This window comes from Schistocerca gregaria, chromosome 3 (assembly GCF_023897955.1).
Source record: "Schistocerca gregaria isolate iqSchGreg1 chromosome 3, iqSchGreg1.2, whole genome shotgun sequence".
NCBI classification, from domain to species: Eukaryota; Metazoa; Arthropoda; class Insecta; order Orthoptera; family Acrididae; genus Schistocerca; species Schistocerca gregaria.
In genome coordinates this window covers 490,676,377-490,692,546 of record NC_064922.1, presented here as the reverse complement: position 1 = coordinate 490,692,546, position 16,170 = coordinate 490,676,377, and the positions used below count along the sequence as shown (strand labels likewise).

The following is a 16,170-nucleotide window of genomic DNA, read 5'->3' as shown; positions in this document are numbered from 1 at the left end:
TACTTGAGTGTTGCTCATCAGTGTGGGATCCGTACCAGATCGGGTTGACGGAGGAGATAGAGTAGATCCAAAGAAGAGCGGCGCGTTTCGTCACAGGGTTATTTGGTAACTGTGATAGCGTTACGGAGATGTTTAGCAACCTCAAGCGACAGACTCTGCAAGAGAGGCGGTCTGCATCGCGGTGTAGCTTGCTCGCTAGGTTTCGAGAGGGTACGTTTCTGGATGAGGTATCGAATATATTGCTTTCCCCTACTTATACCTCCCGTGGAGATCACGAATGTAAAATTAGAGAGATCAGAGCGCGCACGGAGGCTTTTAGACAGTCGTTCTTTCCGCGAACCATACGCGACTGGAATAGGAAAGGGTGGTAATGACAGTGGCACGTAAAGTGGACTCCGCCACACACCGTTGGGTGGCTTGCGGAGTATAAATGTAGATGTAGATGTAGATCATTTCAGTTGAAATACTTATGTACTTACTTACTCCTCGGCGCTGGAGCCCGTGTAGTTCCTTGGTCTCCTGGCCAATCTACATATACATCTACTTTATTACTCTGCTATTAATAATAAAGTACCTGGTAGAGGGTTCAATGAGTCACCTTCAAGCTGTCTCTCTACCGTTCCACTCTCGAACGGCACCCGGGAAAAACGAGCATTTAAATTTTTTTGTGCTTGCACTGATTTCTCTTATTTTATCGTGATCATTATTTTTCCCTGTGTTGGGGCGTGCCAACAGAATGTTTTCGCAATCGGAGGAGAAAACTGCCTTTGTTTTAATGTTTGCTACTCCAATTCACGTATCATGTCTGTGACACTATCTCCCCTATTTCGCGATAATACAAAACGAGCTGCCCTTCTTTGTACTTTGTTGATGTCATCCGTCAGTCCCACCCGATGTGGATCCCACACCTAACAGCAATACTCCAGTATAGGGCGTGCAAGCGTGGTGTAAGCAGTCTCCTGAGTAGACCTGTTGCACCTTCTAAGTGTTCTGCAAATGGATCGCAGTCTTTGGTTGGCTCTGCCCATTACATTGTCTATGTAGCTGAATTTACAACCTTCAGATTTGTGTGACTTATCACGTAATTGAAATTTAGCGGATCTATTTAGTAATCATGTGAATAACTTCACATTTTTCTTTAGTCCGGGTCAAATGCGACTTTTCGCACCATACAAATATCTTATCTAAATCATTTTGCAATTCGTTTCGGTCATCTGATGACTTTACAAGACACTCAGTGACAGCATCATCTGTAAACAACCTGAGACGTGTACTGAGATTGTCTTTTATGTCGTTAATATAGATTAGGAACAATTGAGGGCCTATAACACTTCCTTGGGGAACGCCGGATATTGTTTCTGTTTTACTCGATGACTTTTCCTCTATTGCTACGAACTGTGGCCTTTCTGACAGGAAATCAGGAATCCAGTCGCACAACTGAGACGATATTCCATAGGCACGCAGTGAGGTTATAAGACGCTTGTGAGGAACGGTGTTGAAAGCCTTCTGGAAATCTAAAAATATGGAATCAATTTGGCATCCCCTGTCTATAGCACTCATTACTTCATGAGTTCGAAGAGCTAATTATGTTTCGTAACGATATTTTCTGAATACGTGTCAATAAATCGTTTTCTTGAAGGTACTCGTCTATGCTGGCTGCCTTGCTCTCTGTGTTCTCCCATTCTTCTCAGTTCCTTCTTCACATTGTCTATCCACCTGGTCCTTGGTCTGCCCCTACTACGGCGTCCACCTGGTTTTCTTTTGAAAACATTGTTGACTATGCTACTCTCCACCATTCTTTTTACATGTCTCATCCAACGTGGTCTATTGCTCTTTATTTCTGTCACGATATCTGGTTTGTCATACAACTCTCTGATATCGTTATTATTTCTGCTTACCCAAAAAACTCATCATTCACTGCCCCAAAGATTTTCCTACGTATCTTCCTTTCCCATCTCTGCAACAAATCCTCATTATTTTGCGTCGTTGTCAGAGTCTTTAAACCATTCATCAAGTCTTACTACTATACGATACACAGCTTCAGGTTCCTATTAAGGCTTCATGCTTTAAATACTTTAATCAGTGCAAAGTAAGTCCTTTTACCAGCTGCCATCCTTGCACGTATTCCTTCTCTCCTATCGTTATTCTCGTTTACCAGTGACTCAAGATATCTAAACCTCTCACAGCATTCATATTCTTTCCCGTTCAGAGTCATGCTCCTTTCTCCTTCGTTATATCTTTTCTTAGATGTTAACATGTACATGGTCTTTGATCAATTGTGAGCCCTGTCTATGCTCCAGATCCTTCTAATTTTTCAAGCTTTTCTTCCATGTCTTGTTTCCTCCTGAATAACAAATCAGTATTCTCTGCATGTGCAGGTCCTGCGTCAAATAGTGTTTCCCCAGTGTTGCCGTTTCGTGTCTTCCGCATTACCCTCTCCAGGGCGACGTTAAGTTGAATAGTGAAGAGCACATCACTCTGTCGCAATTCTTGGTTAATTTCAAACACCTTTGATAAAGCGTCTTCAACCTTTACTTTGCATACTGTTCTTCTCCGAGTCATTTGACTAGTCTTATGAGTTTTTTGGGTACGCCTACCTCTTGCATTGCCAATCATAGTATAACTCTTTTGACACTAAACTTGTTTGACATCAATGAACCGCTGACGGATTTCGGTGCTATAATCATAAAATTTTTCAGCGATCTGTCTGATAGCAAAAATCTGTAGTGCATCTATTACTTCTGAAGCCGCATTGGTTGTCTCATACATACTCTTCTACAGATGTTCTGAGTCACCCAGCCATGATTTTTCTTAATACTTTATGTACTATGCAGACCAGTGCCATTCCTCTATAATTCACACAGTCGGCTTTGTCATGTTTCTCAAGTACAGGGCAAAGTGTTGCTATATTCCACTCTTCGGCCGTATTATCTTTCCACCATATTTCCACTATAATCACGTGCAAAACCCTTAGTAGTTTTCCTCCACCATATCTTATCATTTAAGCTGTAACATTGTCTTCTCCCTGAGCTTTATTGTTTTTAAGAGTCTTGATACTAACTTTACCTTTTTGTGGTGTAGGTTCCTCGACGGATTCCTGGTACTCTTCTCTGTTTACTTCCTGCTCAGCTACTTATTTCAGTTTAAGGAAGTAACCTTCTTCTTCTGTGGCGGTTTACTCCAGCATGAACCTTGGCCTTCCCGACGAGCTTTCGCCATCCATCATGGTCACATGCTACCCTCCTCCAGTTTCTGCATCCGAGCTTCCTTACGTCTTTTTCCACTCCATCCAGCCATCTATCTCGAGATTGACCTCGCCCTCTTTGTCCTCCTGTATTACCAAAGAGATTCTTCATTATACCAAAAACTCCTCCATTCTTGCCACATAACCTGCCCATCTCATCCTTCCCGATCGTACGATTTTTGTTACAGGAGCATCGGCATATATAGTGCATAATTATGCATGGTACCTTTTCCTCCACTGTTATGTCATACATAGGGCCAATTATTCTCCTCAAAACTTTCCTCTCAAATACGTCGAGCAGCCTTGCATCGGTTTCCGTCAAGCGCCATGTTTCCGACACATAAGTGATAACTCGTTTAACAAGGATTTTATTAATAGTGAATTTTGTTGCGCGGCTGATGAGTCTTGACCGGAATAAATTACTCAAGGCGAAATATGCCTCATTTTCTGATATCAGCCTAATCCTATTTTTAGTTGAAATGTCATTAAAGGAAGTGACTGTGGAACCTAGATACTTGAAGCTATCAACTCTTTCAAATGTGTATCCATTCACACCGAATGTTGACGGAATATTGGGTTGATATTCTTTCTCACAGGCCATGTATTATCATTATATCATAAGGTCCATCTTATTGCGTGCCTGACTTAAGGCTATGAAAGTTTCTTTTAGTGCTGGAACTCTCCGTGCTATGATGTCAACGTCATCTGCATATGCTAAACTCTGCACCGACTTGTAGAAGAGGGTGCCCCTAGTCTGTTGGCCTGCTTCCCTAATGACCTTCATAAGTACTACATTAATTGCTATCAGTGCCGGTGGCCTTGTTATTCTTCAGTTTCCTTAAAGCTTTTTTAATGCCCTCCTACTCTAGGCCACCCAGTGGCTATTCATCATCCAATCCTTGGTCACAACCATTAGAGATTCAGCAGGTCATTAAAGTATATTCGTCATCTTTCCAGAGTCTCTTTCTCTCACTTATTATGCGTCCTTCATCTCTAATCAAGTTGATTATTGAAGCAAATTGTCCTTTAGCATTGTTTACTTTTTTAAAGATCCTCCTTGTTTCATTCTTCTTCTTGGACAAGTCCATTCATTCTATTTCAGGCTTAGTCCATTCCCTTTTCTTTCGAAGCTGTTTTAGCTTTTCAATCTTCCTTTTTTCTAGATAATCCTCCAATAAGCTTCTTGTGCAGTTCGCCTGTAATGTCTTTTGGTAAGCAGGGTTCTTTTCTTCAGTCACTCTCTTACACTCTTCATCAAACCACGTGGGTCTTACTGATTTTCTCTTCATCCCCAGTGTTTCCTTAGGTCAAATGTCTATAGCTCTTCTTTAAAGTCAGACATTTTTGTTCTATATTTTTACTGTCTCGCATTGTTCCTTCTAGGGCCTGAGAAATTTTCTGACAGTATGATTCCCAAGTTTCTGTTAATTGCAGTACTGCAATATAGAATCGTTCTTTCCTAGTATGTCTTTCTTTCTGAGCATTTGATATTCTTGCTCCTTATCTTGGCCATTGCAAGAAACTGATATGAATCCACATTAGGGTCACGAAACGTTTGAACATGCAACAAGTCAGATTTGTGCCTCTGATGTATCAGTACTTGCTCAATTTGATTAATGGTTCCACAATCAGGTGACTTCCATGTGCCCTTGTTGATTTCCTTATGGGGAAATCAGTCATACTGTCATATTCCGGGAAGCCACGATGAGGATAAATTTTATTCCATTATCATTAGTGTATCCATGTGAACTATGGGCTCCAATAACGGGCCAGAACATGTGTTCCCTTCCAAGTTGTGCATCAAAATCACTCAGTACGATCTTGATGTCATTCTCTGTACACTTATCAGAAGCTTTTTCAAGGGCATCATAGAAATCATCTTTTTGGTCTTCAGTAGATTCTTCTGTTGGTTCATGTCCATTAATTGTACTGTCATTAAAGAATGTTCCTTTAATTCTAATTACTGGTAACCTTTGATTAATAGGTGTAAAATTCATCACCAAATGTTTCAGATCTTAATGAACAAGGAAACCTGTAGCAAACTCACGTCTATTGTCATCACAGCTATAGAACATAGTGCCCTCTTTCTTTTCCAGTACCGCACTCCTGTCCATCAGATTTCTTGGATGGCAATAATCCTCTCCCTGAGCTTCCCCTGCTGGCCTAATAACTTCTTAAGAGAGCCTGGACTGTGCAAAGAGCGAACATTCCCGGTACCAGTTCGAAGATCAGTTTTCAACTTGTTAACCATTCGTTGTCCAAGATCCGTACCATGTCGTTGTCTATTAATCCGTGCGGTTAATGTCCTTGGGTTTTCGTAACTTAACTTTTTTAACCGGAAGAGGATGTTAGCCTCGAGCCCAGCACCGAACCTGGAAGACCAGGATTTGTATCAGGTTTACTCCCCTGGGGAAACTGGCTTCACTCCGCTAAATTTCACTGTTCCACCATATTCTCTTTCCACCATATTTCCGCTATAGTCTCGTGTAAAACCCTTAGTAATTTTCCTCTGTCATAACTTACCATTTCTGCTGTAACATTCTCTTCTCCTGGGGTTTTATTGTTTTTAAGAGTCTTGCTCCTAGCTTTAACTTCTCTAGTGTAGGTTCCTCGACGGATTCCTGGCACTCTTCTTCTCTCTTTAATTGCTGCTCAGCTATTTATTTCAGTTGCAGTAAGTAACCAGGAAGGGGAAAACTCTCATCAAAATTAAAAATGAGAAGCCAGTTTATAATTATGAGATTTGATGTGCTGAAATAAATACCTGTACTACTCGTACATTCCGTAAATCGCTTCCATGTCTATTGTTTTAATTTGTTCCCCATAACGTGTAGATACAGCCAATAAGGTAAGAGTGTCGCACGTTGCCCTTTGCATTGCTTGGGATATGTGCCCTATTCTCTGTCGTAGTACCATTTGTCTGAAGGTGGATTCTGTGCTATGCAACTCTTCTTCCCCCCCCCCCCCCCCCCCTCCCCTCTTCCCCCCTCCCACACCTTGCCACAGGCTATTAAGCAGTATCATTCTGTATAGCTGCTGCGTTCCTAAAAAGAGGAGCGCAGGAAAGCGATGGAACTGTCTGCTTTTCTTTATAGTTGGTATTCAATTTGAAAAACCCGAGGCCTCATACCGATTTTTTTCAGTAACGAACTCCCGTGGAAGCCTATACACTTCTCTGTTTACGACTGTGAGCCAAGTACTTTCTTCGTTTCCATTACTTGATCGAACTGCGTGTCTGATCACTCTTATTTTCTCATATCTGCACAGGAAGTTGGGCTCTTAATGACTGTGTGAGTGTTTTTGCTTGAAAATTTATTTGCTGTTGGGAGAAAATAACTGATTGTTTTCTTTCAGTATTTTTGTTACTCACGAAATCTTATTATATTTTTGTGATTCTGTCACTTTAATCGAGCAGGCAATAAAACATCAAAACACAGCTTACAACTGAAGTTTCAAATAACTGTGTTATGCTATTATATATTTATGGTAGAGTGGGGGTTCTTGGAGAAACACTCATCAGCCACGGTGGCAGTGCGCTCAGTTTGGAATTTCCAGAAACTGTTAATTCTTTGTAGCACGCCTCTACCTCATTTTGACGGAAGATGTGACTAAAGTCATTCATTGGCATAACACCGACATTAGCCATGAGATGTCATAACATATGTAGGAGATTCTGCGATAATATTAAAAACTTACAGAGATGATTAAGAAAGGTAAATGTATCGATTTGAGTTATGGGACCCTGGTCCAGAAATAACCGAATCGTAAGTTCTAAGCGAAAACCGTTCTGATACCTCTGGCGGTGGGCCTCTTCTACAGCAAGTTCTTTGCTGTCCATATTTCGAGAGGAGGTAGTATGGAAAAAAAAACAGTAAACATGGGCAAAAAGCATATGCTGAGAGCTTCGAGAACTTGTACATTGGAATAGTGCTCATAGGTCTTAACGTATGCAGTTTACTGAACATTCTTTTCTTGTCCACACTACTTGTTCCCAAAACATGGAAAGCAAAAAGCTCGCATGGTCTACTGGTAGAGGTATCGAAGTTTTTCGCCTATAACTTTCGCCTCGATCGTTTCAAATCCGGGGTTACTTACCTCAAATTGATATATTTTCCCTTCACCATTATCCCTGAAAGTTTGTAACATCATCACGGACTCACCGCGAATAAATGTAAGTTTCGTGCACTAGCTTCCAATACTGACAAAGAAATTTTGAAATACCAGAAACAAATTAGTTGGGAAGAGGTTAAGATACCTGACAAAGATTATTCTCAGTACACTGACAAGGCTATTGCAGAAGACGACATAGTGGTTAGGATGAAAAAATGCCTTCAAATTTCGGCCAGTCTCAGTATCAGAAGTACATAAGTTGAGGAAAGGTGTGTTTCTCCATCGCCAGAGACCTTACGGCAATCGTAAATATGTGTAGCTTGAAAAATTCGTGTTAGGAATGGAACACATGATGCAAATTCCCAGAGGGACATTCAAGCGACCGGTATTCATCAAAAGTATTTGAGAGAATGCCGGGAATTCAAAGCGCGAATAGTGTGTATCGTAGTAATGCAACTGGCGTTATATGAGGCAAACAACTGATTTTTCTAGCAGCGTCGACGAGTTTCTGCTAGAGAGTGTAGGAAAGATTTCTATAGTTTGGTTTGTAAGTCTATCCTGATGAACCATTACAGTGTCAAAGAACTAACATAAAAACAAGTAAAATAGTCAAGACAACTGTGTCTGACGAACATGAAGTAACGCTACATTTAAACAGAAAAGTGAAAACTTACCCTTTCCCTTGACAGAGAATTTATTATCAATATTTATAACTTCGTACGTGGTAGCGATCTATAACGATAATGCTAAACGTATGGTTATCAATCGTGCACGTTTTAACATTTACCCTGGCAAAATGTCTGCCGAGGATCAGTCTTCAATTAATTTTGTACTGCTGTCGAATTCTAGGAACGCTATACACTGCGAACTAAATGTAGACTCACCGATTATCGACGTACCTTAAACTGTACAGTAACTTTATAAATAAAAATTAACTTTCAAGGTAGTGCATGATCATTCAATTAAGGAATGAAATAATTTTCTGTTGGTGAATTTTTCTGGATTTCAGGGAAAGTTAAGATGTTCTTCACTGTATAGCGTTCCTCCACCGAAACAAATTTTTTAACGGAGACAGGAGCTTATCTTGTTGGAGAATAATGAATGATCTCTGTGCTTGGTGTCAATTTAAAAACTTAAATGTGACTTCCGTGTCGGTAATGCAATAGAATTTACTTTAGTATCACATACAAAGAATCATATATCTATAATAAATGAAACATGTCTCCCAATCACCTGACCTTCAATGGTTTATTTTATCACATGGAACTCTGTGTATTCCATGTTCACTTTTAATTCTTTTTACCTATCCCAGAAGTGCCTCAGTGTATTACCTGGGCAATCTAATTCCCACGTAATATGTGACACACACACGAAACCTGCCGTTCTATTTCTTAAAAACTCATAACGAAAATGAAAGTGTCGATAGTTAAATGATATTTGAATTAGGCTCTAATTTGATAACATACAGATTTTACCTCTTATAGGCAGACTGCCATTTCCAAAGCGTTTCTTTATTTTCGGTGTATGCTGTCATGTAACATATTCACTGCCGTGACATGGCTGTAATATGTCTATGTTTGCATGATAACGAGTTCTATATATTCTCTTCACTTTAACTGCTTTCTAGTGTTAATGCCAAGGTAATTTATTCCTCAATGTATGTGGAACTGACCGTACAGCATGAGAAGGGGAATACATTGCTGTGCACAGGAAACAGAGTGTAAAGATTGTTGCTAAGTGCCATTCAACTGGTACTTTCCTTTTCCATAGGGGATAGACAGTGATTTATAACTGAGTTTATGGATCACAATGAATATTCTGTCATATTTTTTGTACTTAGTATAATAGTGTACTTTATGAACTCTTGAAACTCCCAGCCTTCCCAGTATGTGTATATTAGGACAATTAGGGATTCCACACAACCGAAAAATCAAAGGATGAGCATCGATTTCCATTTCTCTTTACAGCTTCAAAATAGTTAGTCGGAAACTATTTGCTATCATACATAAATGTCGACCACTATAGTTGTTTTTGTATTTAACATAAACTTTTATTGAAAAGAAAGTTGCATCAGTCGCTACATACATTTTATAGTTCAGTTTGTCCTTTGGTTTAAACAATCTCTCGTTACATTTTCAACACTTTATATTAGCTATATGTATCTTACCTTATGAATCACAGGTAAAGAAGGAAGAATTTAGATTTCCCTATTAGGTTTTCTTAACTTCAAACTTACAATTACGTATGGAGAATATTTGACATTTGGTCACAAGTATTTACATTAATTTACATACAGTGTTGATTTAATAAACATTTACATTACTGATTTTGTAAATTAGGTACATTTACACATTCACTTGTAGGTATCTTCAGCAAAATGAAAATTAAACTTGTGAAATTATAGCTGTAGCGATTTACTTCAGGTAATGCTGCTTCGTTGGCAGCTGTGTAATTTTCTGAATACGTATATTTTAGCTGTGCGTTTGTTTTGAACGATATGCGTCCAATAATATTTTCAGAAACACATTTTGAAAGACCAAATGTTTCTAAGAATCCCTAGTAGGACAGATCTAATACTAACTCCTTTTTTTAAAAAGGTGATGTTCAGCTAAGCCTTCTATGGAACGTTTGTGTGCTCTACATGGGATATTACGTAAGCGGGCAGCTTTGTGGAAATATATGAGTCGATAAACACGTAACATTGAATTCCTGAATGCTAAGTATTGTAGTGGTTTGCTATTCTTTCAATTTTCGGGTACCTCCACTTTTCAGTGTCAGTCACAAAATAGCCATTTTGTTCGTAGGCTACCAACTTTCTATCATTTTAATGAGATTCATTCCACTAGGATCATACGTGTACTCACGGCACACAGAAGTTCTACAGAGACGGAACTGTTTTGTTACCATAGCTTTACTAATGTTTCAGTTTGAATTAGTAAGCAGTAAAAGCGAAAATTCCATATTTCAGCACTAATACTGAAGTCTCTAGTGTAGTTGGTGTTAGTCAGATCATTATGACACATTCATACATTCAGTCGTTCGCATACGTGAAATATACTTGCATTTAATACAAAGTTTTTTTGTCTGTTTTGATTGATTCATGTTTTGAAATTCGCCTACAGGTTTTAATTTAGTTAGATTGATCATTCACGTGCTTCGAGTAGGCATAATATCGAGTACGCCACCCGAAGGTAGTTTATTTTAAGCTTCTTATGAAGCACTAAATACGAATCAAACTATGGTAGACTTAACGTGTTACTTACGTTAGAGTAAGAAACTTGGTGGGGGCTAATGATATATTTCATCAAGACTCATGTAAACACAGAAAATTTTGATAATATCTTCCATGGTCTCTGGTGATAAACAATCTATTACGATGGAACTGCAATAACAAGTAACGATAATAAAAGCTAGCGATGTGCTTCATCAGAACTCATGTAAATACTAAGAAGTCGGAAAATTTCTTTCGTGTGGCTAATAGCGAACAATTTACTATGGAGGAACTCAAATAAAAGATGGAACCATAATAAACTCTTCAAAGGTAAATGTTTCAGGTACTCATACCGATGTATGAACAAACCGTTGCACATGCGTTTGGAAGTTATCTGGTGCAATAGTACCTTTATTGCTCAAGTATCTGTGTGGAAACCGTTTCATTACTTACTGAATTTTACAGTTTTACTGAAGTCTCGAAGACACTGTGTAGCAGAACCAAAAATCAAGTGGTAATTGTTAAGTGCTTTTTGTAGCTTATTATCCCACTCATTTAAGGAATTTTAGGTTGTGCTACAGTTAGCTACTTCATGTACCTATTTAATGATGTTTGCAGATGCGTGTTTACATTCTCCTATTATATGTAGTAATTTTATGTATCTGTTAAGGTGACGACTAAGCTTGTGAATAAATACTGTGAAAATTGACGGAGTGCCTCTCTCATCGAAGAAACAATATCTATTTCGAAGATCGGTTGATACAAATTCACAGCACAAAAGCGGCACTTGCTTGTTCATCAAAATGTTTTTTCTAACAAGTTTTCAAATAAGATATAGCACCTCTTGTTAAAATGAATGCGTGAATATAACCTATAGATTGTCAGTTCGAGCAAATTACCCGTTATACGTTTAGTATTTAACACGTACTACTCATATACGTCCATTTACTTCACACTGATTCTCTAAATTCTCTCCAAATATCTGGTATTTCACAGATACAAAAATATTTCTTAATTCCACGTTTACGCTACAACGGAGATTGTATTGCAAGCTGATATCATTCAGCACACAATGTGCTAAATGTAAACTAGTAGAAACATTTATCATATTCGTAAGACTTCTTATTTCTACTATTTGGTACTAGCTATTTCTGCGCTGTTTTCAAAATTAGGCTTAAAGTCATCAAAGAAATTAGTGTTGGAGTATCACGCAGCTGGAGACAGTCGTCGTTAACAGGAACACAGCGAATCTTCTTGTTGTTCAGAGTATTTGGAAACTTGTTTTATCCGATGAATCTGCTGATCACAGACATTGCTTCAAGAGCCGCAGCTTTGTTTTGCAGGTAAGAGTATCGCGAGGTTACTGCTTGATGTAAATGCCCCTTGATTATTGCACGATTCCGTTCTTAGAGTCAATTATTTACGTTAATATTTTGTTTCTTTCGTCACAGGAACAGACAGTTACTTATTTTACGAACGACAACGCAAGCTGCAGTGGCACTCCAAACGTCAGCGCATTCTAATGAAAATTCTACTGCCCGGTATCGCGTACAATTATCATTATAATGAGGACAATGATGTTCACAACAAGGAAATTTCACAAACGGGAACACTGTTATTTAGAACCTTTATCAGGGAGGACTATGTCTGTTGATGAAAAATAAAATAAATTGTACAAATAGGTTATTAGAAATCAAAACAAAATTATGACTCACTCATAAAAAACAGAACTTCCTATAAGAAAGATTGTCGTTTTAGAAGAACAGTAACGTTCAGAATGTCTCCTGACTTGATGCCGTTGCCACAGCTGCAAGGAAGTTTATCAATTGACGCTTAAAACCTATTGAGGAGTGTTCATTTGGTGTCTGTAACACTGACTAGCTTCACAGCGGCATTTGTTTCACGTAATCCTAACAGTAATCGCTTCACTTCACAGTACATGGCTGACGTGCTCACACCAAGTCGAAGAACTACAGAAAATTCTACAGAATATTACCCGCTTTCAGTAAGTAGAGCACCTATTTTGAAGCCACTGTTGTCCATTACCATACTGAATAGATACAAGTAAGCGTAACAGATGCTGTTTCCCTTTAATACGACCACTCCGCATAAAGTGCGCTGACGTGACAGCCACATCTCTGAGCATGAGTGAAAACGTGAAACCAGTAAAGTCTGTGTCTCCTTGTTTTTATTTTGGACGCGTTTCTGTTTGTGCACACTCGTATCAGTCTGTGCAGCTCATCCAGTGCTTACTCGCTTATGCCACTGCGTTTCTCATCGGGATAAGAAATCTTAACTTTCCTGTTATGTGCCAAATACATTAGATAGTCCTCCAGAAATTTTAATACATTTATAAATATTGCTTTCAAAGCTAAACCCTTTACAGCAAAAATATTATGGATCTGTCGTTCACAGATAATTCAAAACCTTAAACTTCATCATACTTCTCAGCAGTTTCATTGAATCCTTGTCTACGAACTCATGCACCATGGTAATACACGAAATAGAAACATTGATAAAGTTTACACGCAGCAGTTTTAATCACTTCTGCCTGGACTAGTCTGTCAAAAGAATAACATGACAATAATAATAATAAAAAAACTCAGGGCTCATTGCTATGCGAAAGATTTTCGGTAGATTTCTTGTTTTGTGAGACAAATTTGATGACTGGATACTCCTTCTCTGATGTTACCTATTGCGATTCCTTTTTGCCACGTTTCTAAATTGCTGCGGATGAAATGGACCAATATTTCAGCTTCACTTAGTCGTACCCAAATGCTCACATTTTTTGAATGGAACACCAAGAAAGTAAAAATAAAATATATAAAAGAATATGAAACTGCTACAGTGTACTTATTAGCTTACAATCAGGAAAATGGTATTTAGCAATGACTGTTAGCACATCATCTGTCGTGTCTGATGTTATGGTGCAGCGTTATTCGACAAATTTGTTTATTACATGCGCGTATATTTAGATTTCTGTTCTTTAATGTTTTGTTGGCTGCATCAGAAATAACAGTAGATGGCTGTGCGTGTACAAAATGAAAATGCCGCAGAGCAGCATATGATCGTGTCAGGTAAATTAGAATTTATCCTGTTTCACCGAATGAGCATTTATTTCAAAATTTATCCTGCTCCAGTGAATGAGCTCTTATTTCAGAAAAGAGAAGTGTGGGATGCGGTGTTTACGTTTCAGACTAGTGAGGAGTAATTTTTAGATTGAGGGTCTGAGATGAGCTTATGGAATTAGTTCGCCTGCTAGCTACAGGTATAGTGTTACTCAGGATGATTCCGTGATGATGTTACGAAGTTTTAGGGATTACAGGGATCAGTAAACGCATCAATTTGGGGAAAAGCACCATTGTCTGGAAACGACTGAGTCGAAAGCTGGAAGCGAAAATCGTTGCGAGACCGCACATAGTCGACTACAATTGTTATTGCTAAGATTATAAGACAAGTATCTTTCAGAGGTGGTAGTGTGGATCCAAACAAGAAAGAAATAACTAGTAAATATTGGCTCTAAAAAGCATACGTTAAGAGCTCAGATCAGTTTTTCTATTTGCTACAGTCGTTGGTTGGATGGTTGAGTTGGTGGAAAGAACCAAACAACGAGGTTATCGGTGTCATCGTAATAGGGAAGGATGGGGAAGGAAGTCAGCCGTGCCGTTTGAAGAGAAACATCCTGGTATTTTCCTGAAGCGATTTAGGGAAATCACGGGAAATCTAAATCAGGATGGCAGGATGCGGGATGGAACTGCCGTCCTCGCGAATGCGAGTCCAGTGTGCTAACCACTGCGCCACTTCGCTCTGTTTGCTATTGTGAAACACATCTCTCCTACAGAATGTGCTCGAAGCTGTGGTAGGTCTCATGGTACGCAATAAAGAGCTAATGTTTACTAGGCCTTTTTTTCTTGTTTAGGTCCATATTGCATCTCTGAAAGTTGCCTCTCCTACAGTCTTAGCGGTAACAACTGTATTCGACTATCAGAGGTATCAGAACCATTTTTTCTATAATTTGCGACCCGATCGTTTCCGGACCTGGGTGCCTTATTTCAAATTGATAAATTTATCGTTTTCCGTCATTGGTGAAAGTTTGTAACATCATCATGGGATCAACCTACACTGGCAGATTTGTCAATTTTTGAGCTCTAGGAACATAACATTGGGTGTTCACTGGAATGCGACCATAATAAAAAAAGGTGACACAGTGGCTTTACACGTCTTCTTTACACAATTTCCGCCGAGTATAGCGTTCACATCCAAATATTTATTTGTATTTGTAGCATTTACGCAACACCTACGTATCACAATTCGCTGTAAGCGTCAACTCGTAGGGGCACGACAGCCGTGTTAGCAAAACTGTATCTCGGGCACAGAAAACACTTGGCGAGACGGGGCTAGAGAGCTGGGGAGGACCACTTGTTGCAGCCGTGGGTATCGCCCTGCAGTCCGTTATTGCTTTGTGGAGAGGGTACGTAGCACCGCACTCTAGAAGGCATCGACTGCGATGCGGCAGTGCCGAGGCAGCGAGCCCGGCAGCTAGAGCGCGGTGGCCTCGGATCACAGGCTGGAGCCGAACTCGCTGGAGCGCCGGCGGTCGATGTGCCTGAGGTACGTCTCCGAGTAGATGCTCCGCGTGCGCTCGTCGTAGCGCAGCGAGTGCCGGCGCACGTCCAGCGCGTCCAGGTCGGACGGCGGCCGCCGGCACAGGCTGCAGAAGGCGCACTGCAGCGTGTTCTTGAACGCCTCGCGGAAGTCGCGGTTGAAGTACGCGTAGATGATGGGGTTCAGCGTCGAGTTGAAGTAGCCGATCCAGAAGACCAGGTCGACGACCAGCTCCGGGCAGGGGCAGGTGTCGCACAGCGACGTTGACACGTACCACAGGAAGAAGGGCAGCCAGCACAGGATGAACGTGCCCATGATGATGCCCAGCGTCCGCGCCGCCTTGTGCTCGCGCTTCATCTTGATGATGTTGCGGTCCTTGGTGGGCGTCGAGTGCACCTGCGGACAGAAGGCGACCGGCAGTGAGCAGCCTGTAGCTCCCAGCCGTCCCGTAAGCAATATACACGGTGACTCACCTAACGTTACCGCGGGATATATCTCGTAAACCACATCAAATACTGACGATACGATTCCACAGACCGAGCGTGAGGAGAGGGGCTAGTGTAATTGTTTAATACAAACCATACAAAAATGCACGGAAGTATGCTTTTTAACACAAACCTACGTTTTTTAAAAATGGAACCACATTAGTTTTGTTAGCACATCTGAACATATAAACAAATACGTAATCAGTGCCGTTTGTAGCATTGTAAAATGTAAATTACATCCGGAGATATTGTAACCTAAAGTTGACGCTTGAGTACCACTCCTCCGCTGTTCGATCGTGTGTATCGGAGAGCACTGCAACATACATCGTGTTTCTACAGAATGATCTGCCAACGTTGCTCGAAAATGTCCCACTGGAAAGGCGTCGACGTATGTGGTATCAGCATGATGGTGCACCTGCACATTCCGCAATTAACACTAGGGTGACCCTTGATACGATGTTCCACGGGCGTTTCATAGGACGTGGAGGACGCATAAATTGGCCAGCCCGTTCTCC

The 16,170-nt window shown here is 40.2% G+C and overlaps 1 protein-coding gene across 2 annotated transcripts in view; it reads right to left on the bottom strand.

Annotated features, from left to right (window-relative positions):
• Window positions 1-9,424: 9,424 nt before the first annotated feature.
• LOC126354447 (octopamine receptor beta-2R) overlaps window positions 9,425-16,170 on the bottom strand; it is a 698,957-nt gene continuing 692,211 nt past the window's right edge. For both annotated transcript variants that reach the window (XM_050004135.1, XM_050004136.1), the window contains one exon: window positions 9,425-15,566. In XM_050004135.1, the coding sequence (XP_049860092.1) occupies window positions 15,126-15,566 (441 nt within the window). In that variant the 3' untranslated portion in view covers window positions 9,425-15,125. The remainder of the gene's footprint in view (window positions 15,567-16,170) is intronic.